The 18909-nt window shown below is 30.9% G+C and overlaps 3 protein-coding genes across 7 annotated transcripts; 2 read left to right on the plus strand and 1 right to left on the minus strand.

Annotated features, from left to right (window-relative positions):
* Positions 1-1132: 1132 nt before the first annotated feature.
* On the plus strand, positions 1133-4679 carry LOC106766229 (probable fructokinase-7). The gene is made up of 7 exons (XM_014650978.2): positions 1133-1461; positions 2596-2804; positions 3074-3286; positions 3375-3572; positions 3677-3817; positions 4070-4186; positions 4395-4679. The coding sequence occupies exons 1-7, from the start codon at positions 1440-1442 to the stop codon at positions 4530-4532; spliced, it is 1038 nt and encodes a 345-aa protein (XP_014506464.1). The 5' UTR covers positions 1133-1439; the 3' UTR covers positions 4533-4679.
* Positions 4680-4771: 92 nt separating this feature from the next.
* On the plus strand, positions 4772-8925 carry LOC106767691. 4 transcript variants are annotated; one of them, XM_022784737.1, is made up of 8 exons: positions 4772-5157; positions 5815-5912; positions 6058-6140; positions 7309-7386; positions 7458-7556; positions 8070-8265; positions 8338-8418; positions 8645-8925. In XM_022784737.1, exons 1-7 carry the CDS (start codon positions 5015-5017, stop codon positions 8349-8351), a joined length of 711 nt encoding a protein of 236 aa, XP_022640458.1. In that variant the 5' UTR covers positions 4772-5014; the 3' UTR covers positions 8352-8418; positions 8645-8925. The 4 variants fall into 4 exon arrangements, with proteins under 4 accessions (XP_022640458.1, XP_022640452.1, XP_022640455.1 ...); XM_014652635.2 differs by having other exon boundaries at positions 4776-5058; positions 5126-5157; positions 8070-8418; positions 8645-8912; XM_022784731.1 differs by having other exon boundaries at positions 4774-5157; positions 8070-8418; positions 8645-8915.
* A 5184-nt stretch (positions 8926-14109) lies between these two features.
* On the minus strand, positions 14110-17725 carry LOC106772990. 2 transcript variants are annotated; one of them, XM_014659761.2, is made up of 4 exons: positions 17137-17725; positions 16952-17043; positions 15666-16805; positions 14110-14985 (listed from the first exon to the last, which is right to left on the minus strand). In XM_014659761.2, exons 1-4 carry the CDS (start codon positions 17363-17365, stop codon positions 14203-14205), a joined length of 2244 nt encoding a protein of 747 aa, XP_014515247.1. In that variant the 5' UTR covers positions 17366-17725; the 3' UTR covers positions 14110-14202. The 2 variants fall into 2 exon arrangements, with proteins under 2 accessions (XP_014515247.1, XP_014515174.1); XM_014659688.2 differs by having other exon boundaries at positions 15666-16808.
* Positions 17726-18909: the final 1184 nt, after the last annotated feature.

An 18909-nucleotide genomic window follows, 5' to 3' on the forward strand; every position in this document is an offset into this window, starting at 1 on the left:
GAAAATAAAGAATAAGCTCAAAAAATATTTAATGATACTTTTTCCCATTCGATTATTACATAAACTTTAGAAAAAATTAAGACAATAATTTTAAATATACCTTGGTTTAATTACTATAGAAAAACCTTTAACGATAGCCCTCTTGAATATATTCCTCCTTTGATACAATGAAATTCTTTTAAATTAAAATAAACTAAAAAATATTTAATAATAGCTATTTGATATTTAATAATATTTTATTTGATAATTACAATTGCTTAAAAAAGTTTAAAGATATGATAAAATACAGATTTGACTTTTTTAATCAGTAGATTCGTTTTAAGACAAATTATGTAGGGGTATCAATTATTTCTCTCCATATAATTAACTCTCGAATCTAAACCTATATTTTATTATCTGTTGATTGAGGTATGAGATTAAAAACGTTAAGAATAAAGCTATTTATATTTTAGGTCCTTTAAAAAATGAAATGTGCCAAACTTAAGATTATAAGGTAAGTTAATGGTGTATATTTTATTTGTCAAAAATATTTAATTATTTTAATGAAAAACTAGTGATATCTTATAATAATGTTAAAAAGAAAAGAAGAAAAATAGAATATTCATATAATTTGTAAAGTTACAACAATGATATCAATATCATTCCATTTTACTTAGGAGAAATATAATTCTATGAAGAATTAAAAAAAAAATGTAAGAAGGAAAGAAAGAAAGAAACTGTATTTCACGGACATCCCATTTGTCAAACATATGCATAATGCTTTTTTTTCTGAAAGAGACAACGACACCAAATGTAGCCTAAAAAAATAGATTTTTTTTTTCATTCAATTTCTCAATAATAATAAATTTACTACAAACCCGATACTTTGTAAGACTTGCTATATAAGAAATGAAACACATTTCTTTATTGTTATGATTATTAATGAATGATCAAGAGTTAACGTTATGCATGTTCTTTTAAAAGTTTTAATGTTAGAATAATTACTATAAATGCAGATTGTACAATAACTAAATTTTAGAGGAAGAATAATTTTTTACTGACAAATTAAAATTTGAGTTATGTTGTAATTAATTCCAATATTTTAATTCTATAAATTGTGTGTACATGAACTGTATCAAAGGTAATAATGTCTGGGTGTTAACATTTGCAGGAAAAGAAGAGGAAAAAAAAAAAGCAGAAGACTTTGGTGGCGAAGGTTTTAGTGTGTTTGGAGAAGAAATGTAGAAAGTGAGAATCTGGGTGCTGTGGGCGTTGATTGTTGTTGTTGAATTCAAATTTGGCTTCTTTTCGTTTTTCTCACCACACTTGTTATAAAGACCAACCAATTTCTCTCCTTCTTCTCATCTACTTTCTTACTGCTTCGTTTTGCCTCTCTTCTTATTACAAAAACATAGTCAATAGAATCTCTGTTTTCTTCTTGCTTCCGACTTCATTCATTAATGGCTCACCATATCTCGTCAGGTTTTGTTACCTTTCTTCCCTCACTCTTTTTCTCTGCCCACATTTTTGTTTTTTTATGTTCTTGTATTGTAATTGTTGATACTTTGTTATTTATTTATTCATTTATCTGGTTGGAGCTAGAATTTTAAGATAAAGATTGTTTCTTTGAGGTTTAATGTATGGTGGGTCTTGCTCTTTTGGGGTTTGTTGAATTGAATAAAATGAAGACCTTTGTTCAGTGTGTCGGTGTGAATGTTTGAATCAGCTGGCTGGAACTGGCATGGTTATTGTGAATGAGAGATGATTCCTCTGGGGTGTGATTATCATTAATAAGGACAGAATCATAATGGTGTGGTCTTTCTGTACTCACTGCTGATGTTAGCATTTGTGTGGTGTTCTACTCCGCAGACTGTAGTTTATATATTTGAAATTCTTTTTTGTTTGGGGTTAAGTATGGTTATAAATTGCAATTTTCGTTTTAGTTTCCCTGCCAATCTTTGGTATGGCGGAAAATTGCAGATATATGTGACTGATGCAGTCACAATTTTGGTGATGACATCGTTGCTGAGTGTCCAAAACCCCTAAACATCATGTCCTAGATCCTTGTTATTGCGTGAAATTTGTGGATAAATGTGGCTGATGGGGTTGCAATTCTTGTCACATGGCTGTCAGGAAGAGACCAAAATCCTTAAAATCTGAGCGTAATCGAAGTTGCAGGACCACTTTGTAAAATCTCAGGGTTAAGATATATATATTTCTTTTGTCATGTATGCATAAGGAGCTGAAATGGGTACCTGGAAAGTACATAATGTATACCAATGATGTACTTGAAAATGGGTGCTTATAACTAAGTAATATTCAAATTTAAAATACCATCTAATAATCTTTGTGAATTTTGGTAATGGGGGAGGAATAGTGCCTATAACACAACAGAGAACATGGTTTACCGTTTGCAGCGTAAGAAAGGAAGATCAAGTTATCATCATATTGGGAAAAAATATTTTTTGAATGTTTTGGCCCTGCTGACCTAATGGCAGTATCTTGAAGTGTTTGATTTTTTACTTTTTTTTTTTTTCTATGAAGTCACATTGTTAGTAATGAAAAGTAACGACAAAACATGGTTCATGTGGGTCTGAAGATCATGCTTGTGTGCAGATCATTCCAATGATCTCAGAAAAGAAGACTGCAAGGAAACAGGTTCACTGGTTGTTTGCTTTGGTGAAATGTTAATAGACTTTGTTCCGACTGTGGGAGGAGTATCGCTGGCTGAAGCACCTGCTTTCAAGAAAGCTCCCGGTGGAGCTCCTGCCAATGTAGCTGTTGGTATCTCTAGATTGGGAGGTTCATCTGCTTTTATTGGCAAGGTGTAGTTCTCATTTCTCAATCAGTGCTGGCTGGTACTGTAGATTATATGATTTCCTTACTTTCCTGTTACTATATCTGCACATTGTCCTTGGGGATTTTGTCCAAATCTAAATTGTTATACATAGTTATCATATGCTAGGTTTGAAACTGAATAGTTCTGAAGAAAGTTGTTCCTGCACACCTCTCCTTATCAGGGAAATGATTGCTTGAACTGATAGAATAGAAATCACATCTGAAGTGCTTTTTCAATTTGCCATTTGTTTATTAGGTTGGGGCAGATGAATTTGGGTATATGCTGGCAGACATTTTAAAGCAAAACAATGTTGAGACTTCTGGCATGCGGTTTGACTCTAATGCAAGAACAGCATTAGCTTTTGTTACACTTAGAGCAGATGGTGAACGTGAATTCTTGTTTTTCCGCAATCCAAGTGCTGATATGCTCCTTCAAGAATCAGAACTTGATAAAAATCTCCTAAAGCAGGTGTGTGGAATATCTGTTTGTGTATTTTATGATTGTTTTCCTTTAGGCCTTTCATCCGAAGTCAGGATATTCATAACATTGATTTCAGGCTAGAATATTCCATTATGGCTCCATCAGCTTGATTGATGAGCCATGCAAGTCAGCTCACCTTGCTGCTATGAGAATTGCCAAAAACTCTGGTTGCATTCTCTCTTATGATCCAAATTTGAGATTGGCTCTATGGCCTTCAGCAGATGCTGCTCGGAAAAGCATAATGGATATATGGGATCAGGCTGATGTCACAAAGGTAGACATATTTGACCAAGATATTCTTATATGACTCTACTATACTGTTTAGTTTTAAAAAATTGAGTTGACATGGCATTAATTCCTATGTATATATATGTACAGATAAGTGAGGACGAAATTACATTTTTGACTGGAGGTGATGATCCTTATGACGATAATGTTGTTTTGAAGAAACTTTTTCATCCAAATCTCAAGCTTTTAATCGTTACTGAAGGGTCACAAGGTTGCAGATATTACACCAAAGTATGCTTACCAAATCCATTTAATTATAATATCTCATTGGAAGCACAATTTCTCTTTTTATCTTTGCTTTCTACAGTAGTAAACAAATATCATGTCCCTTGAACTGATAAGTTATAAGCTGAATTAATTACTGTGACTTCTAATAGCTAGTGAAAACTGATATGAAGTTTTCTTTTTAGGACTTAACCATGCTTTCTTTTTTGGCCCTCATGAGTTCTTCAGCTAATTGTCATTGCCAAAATTCCTGTGCAGGCATTTAAGGGTAGGATTGCAGGTGTTAAAGTCAAACCTGTAGACACAACCGGTGCTGGCGATGCATTCGTTAGTGGGATTTTATACAGTATAGCTTCTGATCAAACTATTTTTCAGGTAATTTTGAATTTTGACTTGTTCTGGTTGTGTAGATTAAGCCTTATATCATTATAATGTTTTATTGCTCTTGTAATGTCTTCTTCTGGTGTTATTTGATAGGCCTAAATTTGAACAGTGTGATGAGAATTAGCTATATGATGTCTGTAAATGTGAAAGTCATGATTGTTCTTGCATAGAAATTTATACATTTTGGTTTGGTTGGCAGGATGAGAAACGTCTTAGAAAGGCTTTATATTTTGCCAATATATGTGGTGCACTCACTGTGACTGGGAGAGGTGCAATTCCTGCACTTCCTACAAAGGAAGCTATCTTGCAATTCTTACTTGAAGAAGCTGTAATATAACAAAATTCACATCTTTTTGTTATAATTTGTTGTTAATCTACAGCTTAAGTGATGCTGAGCTTCTTTTTTCCTTTTTCTGTTTAAATCTCTTGACTCTGTAATTCTCTTATATAAATTCAGCTGAGCTCATGATTGTCTAGGTATAATGTGAACATGAATTATTATATATATATATATATATATATATATATCATATAAAAAAAATGAATATTATTTGCCGGTAGTTTGAAAGACATACATTATAAAACATTCTTTTAGAAATATAAATAGAATTCAAACTGGTAGTTTGGTATTCAACATTATTTTATTTTTTAGAAAATTCAGATAATGAAAATCTCGTTCCCTGTAAAAGAAAAATATATATAAAGAAGAAGAAAATAGGATTTTGAGGCTTTGTTGGCGCGAGAAGATACTGCTTCTACGTCGATCTGATTCGCAGAAAATGGGTTCAAACCCGCCGTTTATTCTCGAGATCGGACCCGATGGTATTCCCAAAGAAGCTTCGGTTATCAGTTACACAGAACAGGTTCTCTCTCTATATATTCCTTCTTTTTGCTCTTCAATCTCTCACAATCTTGTTGCTTTGTTTTCAGATAATCGAAGCAGAGCAACTTCAATTGAAGAAGTAACCCTTTTCTTTCTCTCTCTAAGCAGCTCTTAATTCATCATTTAAATTTTGGTTATTTATTTAATTTTTAATTTACATTTTGAGCATTGCTTCTTAATGATTAATTCAACCTTGGTGGTGCTAAACCATTGGCAAGGTTTCCCTTCTGTTTAGTGGAGATGTCCAAGGACAAATGCAAATGGAGGAAATAATTAATATCTCCTTAGTTTTCTACAAGTGACTCATAAATTGAACCAATAAACTCTTTTTTGTTTTTTAAGCAAACAGTATATATACTTAAACCAAATGAAGTATGTAAAAAGGAGAAAAAAGACATGTAGTTTGTGTTTAATACAAACATAATAGAAATGGGTAAACAACATTTTAGTCTTATGCATTCACATTAGTTTTTGGAACAAGAAATTTAAAATAAGTCATTTGTTATTTTGTTCTCCAAACTTAACTATTTATTGTCACTTTAATCCTATAATATACATAAATATGATCAGTTTTCTCGTACAACATATTGAATTTTAGACTTAAGTGTGTTGAATTATACTTAAAAATCTCTTGGATGCACAACATCATACTAAAGTGATATATATCCCATTAGAAGCCGTTCTATTTTTTGTAACCACTGAATTCTCTCTTTTTCATTTTTAAACATGTTTTTAGATACATTGAGGAAAACTATTCTAAAATTCGTGATGTGGAGCGTGAGCTTGCAAGTCTGGGATTGGAGATGAAACTTACATCTGGACCAAAGAAAGCAGGTTTCTGTGTATCAATTGTTTTCCTTTGCAGAAATGAAGAGTGTCATTGTTTCCTTTTGCATGAATAATAGTTGTTCCTCATAGTTTTAATTAGTGAAATATGAAATAACGTTGCTTCATTTTTGCATGCCATGTTTACTTTAAGCGTTGGAACATATGAGAACAAAGATAGAGGCATCAACAGAGAAAATTCGTGTGGCAAAGCTAAAAGAAGAACAGGCACATAAGGCATGTTACTTTTATGTACTACTATTAACTATTTTTCACGCTGCTTTCATAATATTTATATTTTTGAGGTATGGATGCCATATGCTCTGTTTGCGGTATGTATGTTAGCAGTGTGACTTCAGTTCTTGAGTTTACAATGAGGTCACAGCGATGCTGGAGAAAAAAATGTAACGAAGGTCTTGTGCTACTTTTAAACAGCTTGAACAAATTTTTTAAATGTTAATCTACTTTTAAGTCTGTGTGGCTTAAAGAAAAGCTGAACGATTGGCTCGTTCAGAACATTCGTGATTCACATGCACTGCAAGGGTTAGAAAAGTGAGTGAGATAGGCTTTTACCCATTAGCTCATTTTATCACATATATGGGATATTGCTTATTTTTTCAACATCTAACTTCAATAAGAGTGTGCAAGTGCATATTCTTGTTCATCAGTTCATTTTGTTCTGATAATAAATAAAGAGTAATCCCTCATTCTAGTCTCTAAAATTCTATGTGTGTGTCACTTTAATCCATTTTATTATAAATCCCAACTTTAGTTCTTGAGTTTTCAGAAGTCCTTCATTTTAGTCTTTTTATCACTTCTTTTCCGACTGCCATTTTGCTTCGAAAGGATTACAGTTATTGTCATTTGCAAGGTTAGAACAACATATATTAATAAACTTAAGGATTAAAATGGGAGTGTATATGGTAAATGAAAGACATTAGTACCTATACCATAACTTGTTTTCCCCTTTTCTTTGTCAAGAAGATAGTATGTCTCTATTAATAGCATGCTTGGAACAACTTCTTAAGAGAAATAATAGCTTCTTTTTTTTTCTTTTCAGAAACTCACTTAGGATGCAAAAGTAAGTGTATTTAGTTACTCAAATTAAGTTGAACCAATCGCACTTTAAAAATGAGATTCCTTAACCATTCCTTGTCTTAATAACATGGAGTGATTTCTTCTTTACTTTTACTTTTCCAAATAGTTATTGTATACTTTTTCGAATGATCTCATTGGCATCTTATTTTTAAATTATAAAGTTGCACACATGAATGACTTACTATTTAGATAAGATGTTTACTGCCTCAACCATTTAATGGAAAAGTCGATAATTGATCATAAAAAACGTTTTTAAGCATCGTAGTTTACTTTTTCAGTTATAGTATGTTGACTGCATGTGCTGCAGGCGTGGGAATCAGCATCCAAAGCAGTGAGGGATGAAGAACAAATAAAGCAGAAATTATGTGAAGACTTAAGTAAACTGGTAAATAGATTCAATGGGGCACACTATTTTAATTTTTCATCCTTTGTGTTGATATGAACAATCTTTTCTAGGTAGAAGAGAGCAATAACTCTCAGTTGTCTAGGCTGGAGGAATTAAAAAGACGATTGGAAGCTATGAATCCAAACCGGCAGTCAAGTAGTCTTCACAGTGTATGTTATTCTTAAGACCCTCCTCATTCTCAGATCTATATTGTCAATAGTTTCTATGGCATCATGTAAGTGATAGCCTAATGAAATTTACATTGGTGATTGACCTGAGGTACCTTCCTTAATACTTACTGATCTTGTCAAACCTGCCTCCAAGAAATACCGTTAATAAAATAAAAGGTACTGACCAAGCCATTAAAAGTTGATATATCCTAACTTTTAACCATATAAGGTTTCGTGCTGTCAAACAGATGACATTCTACTATCTAACATTTGGAGTTTCAAACTGAACTTTTTCGTTATCACAGTAATGGGTTGTTGGATACAAGAGAATGTGCAGTGGTTGCATGGCTTCTTACGGATAAAAATTTTCTTTCCAGCTTCTCTTTGACTGTATACGTAGATAATCTTTGGTCATTTGTTTTGTTTCTGTCTGACATGCTACATGTCCCGTTAAACAAATCCATATTATTCTTGTGAATGCTAAAAGCCAACCTTGCATGTGAATTATGCTAGGCTGGGAGATCAAGTTCTCTGGATAGTGCAATCCAAGATGGTTCCTCCCTTCCCAGCACAAGGGAATCAAATGAAGGTTCGGCTGTGAATGTTCCGTACCAAAATAATGGTCAGAAAGTTCCAGCGGCCAATGAGCATAAACCGCATCCTCCTAGTGAAGGAGAACAAAGAAATAAAAAGAAAGTTAACCTAAGAGGTAAAGGAATTGGTGCAGTGTCCAAGACTAGGTCTTCAACTCCTGACTGGACTGGTTCTGGTTTTGATGTAGATGGCAGAAATTAATGGTACTATGGTAATGCGTTACTGCATCTGATACATTTGGCTGAGAAGTCTTTACGATCTGCGGAAGGTAATAACATTGTTCCAAATAATTTTGAAGGAATCACTTTCTATCTATATATTATTTTTTAAATGTGAATTCTCATATTGAAAAATAAACAGAGTGAGTTAGATGACCAAATTAATAGTTTTGCTCTAAAATTTAGAACTCTACTCATTAAATCAAGGAATGAAAAGGTCCCATTTGAGACAATTTTTCAAACTATCATTGAATTTTTTTGATGAATCCGGTCCAGGAAGAAGATGGGTATCTGCAATTGTCCAGATGGTGGGGGCAAGCCGTTTTCAGCATCAAATTTCTGATTGAATTACGTCTCTCAGAAGAATTTACTCATTACTGACTCTGTTTCTTGCAATAATGATCTTCTGCCACCTTATCTCTCTAATGTACCTCAGTGACCCAGATGCAAACTTCCATCTTTTTTGTGTGTATAAAAAATTTAGATGATCTGGGGTGTCTTCAATTCATCAAAGTCAAACAAAGCTTTAAAATTTAAAGTAACTTTTAAATTTTTTTTTCCTTATTTTCTATATTATCAAAATATGTCATATTAAATATCCAAAACAGATTTCAATTGAATAAACTATTGCAATTTTAATACATATTTGTTATTGTTTTTATTTTGGAAGTAATTGGTAAAACTAGAAAACTCATTTAATATTAAATGGGAGGATACCACTTAAATAGTCTTTAGGTATTGCAATTAATTTTACTTTTTTTTATTTATTGTATGTTATTTCTCTTCTATTTTTAGTATACTGTTCAAATTTACTATGAATATGTTAGATAAATTTAATAAACTAAATATTAGTTTGAATATTGGATAAATTAGTTTGATCAGTACAAAAATTTTTTGATCAAAAAAAATAGTTTGATAATTTATTCTGTGAACTTTTAACATATAATTTATAAACTACTTCAACTAATCTGTAATTTATTTAATTTTGTCCTATGACTATGTCTTATATGTTAATACATTTCCTTATTAATATTAATTTCTTTTTAATTATTTTTATTTATTTTAATTTTGTGAATACAAATAATTATTCTCATTTTTTTAGTACTTATTGGATTGCTTTTATTTTCTTTATGCTATTCAAATTAAAAAAATATTTAAGATTGAAACAAATGTTTTGTTACCGAAATATATACTTAATAGTAACTGTAAAAATGAAAACCATGGATTAAATTAATAAATAAAAGAATATTTGAACTATCTCATTCTATATTTAGCTAATTATTTTAGTTCATCCATATTATTATATTTTAGTGTTTTGAGAGAAAATATTTGAACTTTGCTGAAACAAAAATGTGGGCAAGATTTGCACTCAATTATTTAAACTTAAAATTTAGAAAGTATGGAAAAGATCTTTGGGAGCAGTGTTAAAGGTAGATAATCATAATTAATTTGCATTAATTAATCCTCACTAATCAAAAAGTTTGAGCCATTGCACTTTCTTTATTTATTTAATTAAAAGGGTGTCACCTTTTCCAATGCTACTTCCCAATCAATGAGTCATTATTATACAATAAATAATTTGTTCATAAAATCTCACCAAACTTCAGTTCATATTCTAAAAATAGTTCAAAAAAGTACACAACAAATCACATAGACTATCATTGAACAAGGAAACTCACAAACAAAGATATCCATAAGCCTATTATGTTTTCCTTTTCCAAAAATAACACTTTCTATTTCATAATCTACCATAGATTAAAAACAATAATTATTAGTATATCATATATTACAAGAATTTTGTTAAAATAGTCTCACTTGTTACAACTATAAATATTAAAATATTGAATAAATTACTTCAACATGGGTTTTCTGATTTCATAATAAAATCTTTAATATATTAAAATTTTACATAAATCTTCTATTTGTTTTTGAAAGTTACTTTTTTTTCTTTCAAATTTAAAAACATTACACTTATAAAAGAGACTATTTTAATGGGATGAATATAGTTTTCAGTAAATATTAGTTAAGTTTATTCCAATATAATTAATTTGAGGATAAATTAAAATAATGGAAAACTAAACAATGAATTTAAATTTTTGTAAAACCGAGAATCTGTATATATTTTTGCGTAAAGAGAATATGAAAACGATGAAGTCGAGAATACACTAGTTAAAGAATTTTATATTATTTTGTTAAGAATCATAGATAAAAACTCATAAAATAATGCATTCTTTTACATTTTAATTAAAATAATTAATTCCTCAATGTTTTTCATATATGCAAAGAAAAGTTTTAAATATGAAATTGAAATGTGTGCTTTATAAATGTAACATTTACAAACCCAATTTATCAAAAGAGCATTTTCTTAAATATGTTGATTTGATAAATAAAGAGAATTAAGAAAATGGAGAGTGACAGACAGACAGAGATGCATCTGTTGTTTCCACCATTTTTGCTGAGACAACCTAAACTCACATGTCTTCCTACTCATTACTTCACCTTTTCCTGTTTGAATTTTTGCCGCTCTTTTTCTTTCACATCTTCTTCTAATCATAGCTAACACATCCCATAATTATTATGGACATCATTCTTCACAACAATCTAACGAAGGGTTAAATATGTTTTGAGTCCTATACTTTGGGACGATTTTGGTTTTAGTCCCTTTTTCAACTAAGTTACAATTTAGTTCTTTTTATTAAATTTTTTAACTTTATTTACTGTTTCATTATAGCATTTGGATTGTTTACATTGTTTGACACATTTTTGTTTCAATGTTAACTGAGAAATGTGTTTAAAACAACAAATAAAGTTAAAAAAATTTGATAAAAACGACTAAAACCAGAATTTTTTAAAGTTAAAAGACTAAATTATACCTTAGTTTAAAAGAAGAACTAAAACTAAAATCGTCCTAAAATAGAAAAACTAAAAACATATTTAACCGAAACATCGAAACATTTAAAGAATAATAAAAAGTTGAAAATTTTGAATAATAGATTCTTGTTGGAACATTAATTACTATGTGATAGAAACATTAATTTGATCTGATTTTACATAGTGTGAGATATTAATGAAATGGTAACATCAGATATCACAGATCTCAATAAAAAGTTTGCAGTTTTTAATATATGTTATCCATTTTAATACAAAAGTACTAGGTTGCCAAATGAAGCATGGTCATATATCTATATACTAGGAATCTTCCCATCTGTATAACTCATGCTTTTGGATCTAAGTGTTTGAAACTTGGAAGAGAACATTATTCATTTATGTAAAATTAAATTAAATTAAAAATAGTCGTTGTCTTGGGTTGCATTTTCAACATTCTTTCTAAAAGAAAAGAAAAAGTGGCATTAAAGTTTATGTCTCCATGCAAAAATCACTTTTTTAAATTAAAAGATAAAAAGCTTTACTTTTAGGGTTGCTCTACCTTACAATCTCAAACTTCCATAAGCTAAGAGCCAAACAAATCCTCGCCGTATACTATATACTTTTCATATTATATATTCTAATTCTAAAAAATAAGAGCTGAAGAAGATAACAATCTATCAGAATTTATGAACTCTAACAAAATTTTAATAATAATATAAAAAAAGTATATCAAAGAATATTTTATTAATATTTTTTAATCATTTTTAAAAAGCTAAGCTAAGCAACCATATGTGATTAACTAATCAATTAAAGAAATTCATTACACTAATTATGATGATAATGAGATGGACCAATAATACGTTAAAAAAATTAATGTAATAAGATTAAGAAAATTATATCTATTTTTAAAGTTAAAAATAAAACATATCAAAATTTTAGTTAATAACAAACTTTAATTTTACGTCAAAATTTAAAAACTAAAAATGTAACTTAACTATTTATTTATATATGATATTTATTATTATTTTTCCTTAAAATTCTAGATATTTTTATTGAAGCCTTATATTATTGATTAATAGGTCCTATAATCCACTCGTCAAATGGGTTACATTTTCTTATAAGTAATTATTCTAATTATTCGTAAACAAGTATAAATAATTGAAACAAATTATCATTTTAACTAATTATATAATTAATTATAGAGTTATCAAAAAATTAAAATCTGCAAGTTAATTTCATATATCATAAATTTGAATAAATTTCAACTCAGATAAAAAGTAACTCCCAACTCATTAGATTAAATCCATTATGTGTTGAATTGGCTTAACAACCCACCATAAATTCTAAATATTAAATTATATTAAAAAATGAAAGTCCTAATAATTTTTTATCTTTAAATATTTTTAAATTATATTGTATTTTTATAATTTTAAATTGTATATTGATTAAACTTTATTTATATTTTAAGTAGAAAAAATATGTAATTTTTTAGGATTGAAATAAAAATTAATTAAGTGAGCCAATCTTTTTAATTTACCAGTTTGTGGTAAACTAGATAAGGTTCAACTTTTTTAAGTTCATTAATAAATTAAATGAATTCACTCACTTAATCTGTATTGACTGATCTAATATAAAATTTTAAATTTAAAAAAAATAAATAAACATACATTTTAAAAGATCCCAGGTTGACAATATCTTCTACTTTGATTACCACCCATCTTTATACTCGAGGATAAAAAAGGAATTATATAAAAAAAGAATACATGTATTTACTGTAAGAAAAAAAAATCAATTTTAGGAAAATTATCAACCAAGTAAAACTTCTATGCTAATTTAGCTTCATAGATGGACTCAGGTGCAATGGTAATTTTGTTTACCACTCTGCACTATGACGTTATAAATAATACATTATTTAATAATCATTAAGTATTTATATGTTTGATAAACATAATGCAAAATAATTTTTATATACAACTGTACAAACACAACACAATCTGTATGTGCATCTTTTTGCAATAATAAAAATAAAATTTAGGATAATGATTAAAATGAAAATATTACTAACATTTATATTAAATCTATATAAAATGTGTATCTCGAAGCTAGTCCTATAAAAAATATTGTTCTATTAATTTTTATATAAGTATATAACAGGAGCACCTATATTAAAAGTAGAAAAAATTACAAATATAAAAGATAAAATAAAAAAGTTATGAAAAACACATTACAAATTCAATTTTTGTATTAATTACTAGTGGGAAGTGTCATTTTTACTTAATTAATTTAATTTTAAAAATAAATAATCATTACAAAAATAGTTTATAAATAGAACAATAGAATAATTATTTATATAATGGTAGTTCTGCTGCATTTATTCCTGGGTTGGATACCTGAAATCTCAAAATATTAAAATACCTAACCCAAGATAAACATAACTAAATAGCCAATTAAATTAAAAAAATACTAGTAATATAGTATGTATTTGACATAAATTGAATAAAGAGAGAGAAGGGGTAAGGGGCGTGGATTCCTCTGTCAAATCTTGTCTTTTAATATCCAATAAAGAGAGCAGTCTTGTCGAGGGGTCAAATTCTTCCTCTGACCCTACAATCGAAGGGTTCAAACTTCAAACCCATGCACGTGGACCCCAACCATGTCACATGACATCCTTCTTTACTAAACGACACCCTCCCTAATACTCATCTTGCAAACTACTTACACAAATTCCATTTCAAAATTACAATAAAAAGTATTTTTTTTTTTAATTTTAGAATAATTCTATATTTTAAAAAGTTACATTATTTTTCAATTTCACTCAAGCTAATATCACTAACTATAACATTTTTAGATACACATGATTCATATACAATAGGTAAACAAAGATGTCTGTTATCGATTATTATAATAAATGATCTTTAATAATACATAACTAATAAATTGAAACTCAATTATGTACTAGAATTAGGTTAAAATTGAGAGATAGTACAAAGATGTGATATTTTCACATCATCTAATAACTTCTCTTTTCTCACATTTCCCAAGCAATCTATAAGCATAACCGTTTCATGCACTAACGTGTCCCATATGTTCCCTTCAATCTCTGCCACCAATCCTTCTCCTTCTTCCTCCAACCCTTCACCATCCTTCTCTCTCTGCATGTCCTCTCCCTCGATCAACCCATCAATGTCCTCCAACACCTCACACTTCGCACCTGGGAACTCACCCACCCTCTTCCACACCCTCTCCACAATGCTCCCACTGTGCCAACCACCGCCGACACGCTTCCAAAACCAAAGCCCATTCTTCCCTCTCTCTTGCAGAATCTCCTTCAGAACCTCATCCACCAGATCGAACAGTAACTTCCGATTCCAATGGTGACCCAGTTGTTCTTTCGGGGAAAAGCTAAGATCTTTGTTGGCGGCAAGGTGTTCCAGGTGGAAGAAGATTGACGGGTCCAGTGAGTGGGTTGGGGAGAACCAGTGGTGGTGTTGGTGGGACGTTAATGGTGGGTTTGTGGGGTTGTCCTCCACGTTTAGGGCAGTTGTACGGGCAAGGATTGCTGTGATGTAGTGAAGCTCTTGTGGGGTGTGAGGCTGCGGTGCTCCAATGGTGGCGGAGGCACTGTTATGTTTGTTCTGTGACGTTTCTCGGGTGGCGAGTGTGGTTGTTCCTTCTTGTTTGTACCTCTGGCGCGAACAACTAGATAACTGTGAGCTGCTTTTGGACTCTTGACTATCACACACCTGTGACTGTTTGGGACATACATAGATTTTTAATGTTTTGGTAGTTCAAAAGAAAAATAAATTATTCACTGCATCTTTTTATTGGTTAATTTAAAAAAAAAACTATATTCTTCTTAAAAACTGTTTATAAAGGCAATAAAAAAGTTAATTTACTTGATGGAAGTTTCTTATAGTCATTTAGTTATAGATATGCCTTTATAAGAAGACTAAGTTTGGTAAATAACTATTTCAAATTTTATTAGTTGAAATTATAACATTCGGACATACATTCAAGAAAATTATGTTTTTAATCATGGAAAACTTTATATATATATATATATATATATATATATATATATATATATATATATATATATATATTTACTTTAAAGGGTAAGTTCGGTTGATTTTTCAAAATGTACTAAAAATAAATTTGAAAATAAAACTTTGATATTTTTTTAGAAATTGTTGAAAATAAATTTATCAAAAGAACTAGAAGTTTGATTTTTCTTTTTGGATTTTTTTCTCAAAAAACTTAAACACGAATATTTAAAAGTCTAAAAAGCAAATTCTATTGATAAAAATAGTATTTTTATGAGAAAAAGTTAAGCATATGGAATCCCTTGTAGGGACTGGTAAAAAAGAGAGGACTTGAAAAGGAAAAAAGTAAAATAATTGAAATAGTTGAAAATTGAATAATGAGTTACCTGTTTTGGAGGAATTTTGGTTGCTGGAGGAGAAGGGTCTGTCTTGACAGGAAGAAGATTTGGTACAGTGTTGATGTTGTTGAGAAGATTACTTGACAATGGATGAATTTTCTTGCTTTTAGAAGTTTTGGTGTCACTGGCTCTGGTAGGCGATGTGGGACGAATGACGAACGATTCTTCTTGTTTGTTTCTGATTATGTCGGATGTCTGAGGAGGCCTTTTGAGCCTTGAGTTGAACTTTTCATTGGTAGCCATTTTGCATTTTGGGACAGATTTGGTGTTCTGATGAAAATCTTGGTGCTCTGGCAAAGATAATGTTTGAGGCTTTGGTTTTGTTAAAACTCTTGAAAGTTGAGTGTTAACTGGAGGAGGAGGTGATGGTAGTTTTAGCATGTTTTGGTCTTTTGGGGTGAGTGGTGATGGTGTGGCTGTGGTGTTTTGTTTGTTCTTGTCAATGAATCTAAGCCTTGAGTGTGGTTTCAGTGGACTATTTTCAGTTTCATTAATTGCTTTCAGTGGTGATGTTTTGGAAGATTTTTTGCTTTTGAGTTGGCCTACAATTTCCTCTCTTGTTTTGAGAGTGTTTGTGATGTCTTGGCCAACTTTTCTGCTCACACTATCCTTAACCTGTTTGACTATTTGCCTAGCATAGTGGCTTGGACTCCTGCTGCTATTGTTCTCATCACACTTTCTTTTAGAAAACGAGAGCCTAGGGAGCTCCAAATCCTCAGCAAGATTCATGTTTTCCTTGTTGATTTGGAGTGAGAATCTGTGGTGGTAATAATCAACATCTGATCTTCTTGCTGAGGAGATTCTTGGTGTCTCAGGCAAAGATCTCGAGGCTGCAATGTCACTGCTGTCTATGCTGTTTCTATGCTTCGTTTGGACATGTTGCTTGTGCCTCAGGTGGTGGTGCAGATGTGGCGCATAGCCATGTGTGTTGGGAGCGGAAAGACAGGAAGAAGAAGAAGAAGAAGAGAAAGAGGGTGAGTGTGTCCCTGGAAGAAGATCCAAACCCATTAACCTGGCCACCAAAGTTGGTGTCTTTGTCCCTGGTGAGCTGGTGATATCTGCAGACAAGTCATTCAAATTTCCACCACCTGTTCTTGTACCTCCACTTGTCTTAATTTGCATAATATTCTTCTGGGTTTTCAAAACAAGTGATCAAAATAATCACCATAGTGCTATGCCATCATTACTCACTTTACAAAATAAACAAACATAAACCCAACTAGGAGTGTGTGAAGCGAGAAAGTCATAAAAAACTCACAATCTGATAAACTTACAGGAATTTTAAAATCCTCTTGTTTTGAAGAGAGAGATGAAACAGGAGCATCAGCATCCTCTGATTCCAAGCTGTTCCTAGGTGCTTCAGCACCTGAATTACACAAAACCCAGATGAGAATGAAAAAGAAAAAGGTAGTTGGTGGTTTGAAAGATGAGCAGTGAGTAGTAATAACTAGAATAATACCTTTGGAGACTGTGGCATGGTCTTCTAAAGTGCATGAGGGTGGTTTGAAAGATGTTTGTTGTTGGGTTATGTTGGGAAAGTGAAAGGGATGGAAATCAAAGAACTGAAAAACAGCACACATGCAACCAGAAGGGGCTTGTGTTTCAGCATCACCTCCTCCACCTCCTCCTCCTCCAACTACTACACCTTTCTTTGATGATCTTCCACCAAAATACCCCTCCTTGCCCATAATTGGTAAGCCTATGCCTTTGCTGAACTTTAGAAACAAGAAAGATGGTGTGGAAAAAGGGTTGTCACACAAGTGATGAAATCAGAATGAAAATGACACAATAAGCAGTGGCCTCAGAGAGAGAGAGAGAGAGATAGATAGCAAAAACTTTGTGGGATCTGCAAGTGAAGAAGCGAGAAAAGCGGATCCTTGAAGCATAAAACGGTCACAGTGTAAGGAATTAAGTACACTGAGCTGAGAACACCATCTCCACAATAAATTATACCTTTTCAATTTCGGAACAAAATAAAATGTATTATTAAAATATGTACCTTCTTAATTGTTTGAATGATAAACAAACTCAACATGACGTCACCTTTTTTTTGAAAAAATCTATTTTAAAACTCCCTCGATCAACCAATACTTCTTCTCTCTCTATATATACACATACACCATGTTTTTTTATTTTAAATATTTTTCTCATTGAATGTTAGTTATGACTGTTCAATGAAAAATTCCACTTAACTTTTACATAATTTCATTGTATCCCACTCATTTTCCCTTTTATCTTTCACATGGGTCATCTTTTTTCTTTAAACCTTTTGTCTCATCTATGTTTCATTATAGTAGCAAATGATGATTTTCTATTATCATAAACATCTCTTCTTCCTTTTTCATTCTTTTTCTTCTTGTCTTTTAAAACATATAAGGGTGTACTTCTTTTTATCTTCATAAAAGAAGAACCTTTTTATTGAAAATCATGGAACTCTGTTATAACTTACAAGAGGGTGTGCTTTGTTTACATTTTTTTTTAAAAAAATGTTGTTTTTTGTGTGTTTTAAAAGGAAAGAGAAAATGGGAGTTTTTGTTTGTGTACCTTTTATCTTTACAGCACTCACTTCCAAGCTATTACGAAAACCAGACCAAGAGCAGAAGCAAGCCTGCTCTGTTATTGGGAAGTGTAATGGTTAAGGAATTAAGAATGGAGAGAGATGAGAGGAGGGTATGATATGACCACGCATATTGATTCTCTTCTCTTTCTTTGTTAGTTACAGAACAGAACCACATACGTATCATCCTACGGTCGTGTTGCACAGACAGGTACTGTACACTACACATGCCTACTAAACCAGGTGCCTCCTTTCGCAACGTGATTCCCACAACTTTCTGATGTGATTTCAACTTTTTTCTCTAACTTTAATTGAAATTGGATCATGTCCTGTCATGTCTTCTAATAACATCGTATATTCTTCTTGTAAACCATTACATCTAACTTTTTATTTAAATTACACATACTAACATCTATATACTGTTTCTTATCACAGACACAACATAAAACAGATGTCTTCTTTTTATTTTTATTTTACTTTTCTATTTTTGATTCCTGGATTCTCTTCTCTTCTATTTGCTTCTTTCTATCATAGTTTTTGCTTTATTAATTTATCAAAAACTTCATGCTAGTTGATATATTTTGCCTTAATTTTTAGTTTTTGCTTACGTCTATTAAATATATTTTGATATGATTAGCATAAGCCTGTAAAAAATGTGTTATATATTGCATTGAT

The sequence above is a fragment of the Vigna radiata genome, chromosome 1, assembly GCF_000741045.1.
Source record: "Vigna radiata var. radiata cultivar VC1973A chromosome 1, Vradiata_ver6, whole genome shotgun sequence".
In the NCBI taxonomy this organism is placed as follows: domain Eukaryota; kingdom Viridiplantae; phylum Streptophyta; class Magnoliopsida; order Fabales; family Fabaceae; genus Vigna; species Vigna radiata.

Bases quoted from the DNA above. Each gene is read 5' to 3' on its own strand.
- LOC106766229 (XM_014650978.2), top strand. From the start codon at position 1,440: ATGGCTCACCATATCTCGTCAG. The intron at 3,818-4,069 runs GTATGCTTACCA...ATTCCTGTGCAG, and splicing joins GTTGCAGATATTACACCAAA to GCATTTAAGGGTAGGATTGC. The intron at 4,187-4,394 runs GTAATTTTGAAT...TTTGGTTGGCAG, and splicing joins CTGATCAAACTATTTTTCAG to GATGAGAAACGTCTTAGAAA.
- LOC106767691 (XM_022784731.1), top strand. From the start codon at position 5,015: ATGGTATTCCCAAAGAAGCTTCGGTTATCAGTTACACAGAACAGGTTC. The intron at 5,158-5,814 runs GTAACCCTTTTC...ACATGTTTTTAG, and splicing joins GAGCAACTTCAATTGAAGAA to ATACATTGAGGAAAACTATT. The intron at 7,557-8,069 runs GTATGTTATTCT...GAATTATGCTAG, and splicing joins AGTCAAGTAGTCTTCACAGT to GCTGGGAGATCAAGTTCTCT.
- LOC106772990 (XM_014659688.2), bottom strand. From the start codon at position 17,365: ATGGGCAAGGAGGGGTATTTTGGTGGAAGATCATCAAAGAAAGGTGTA. The intron at 17,044-17,136 runs GTATTATTCTAG...TGTGTAATTCAG, and splicing joins CCATGCCACAGTCTCCAAAG to GTGCTGAAGCACCTAGGAAC. The intron at 14,986-15,665 runs GTAACTCATTAT...TGTCCCAAACAG, and splicing joins CCAAAATTCCTCCAAAACAG to TCACAGGTGTGTGATAGTCA.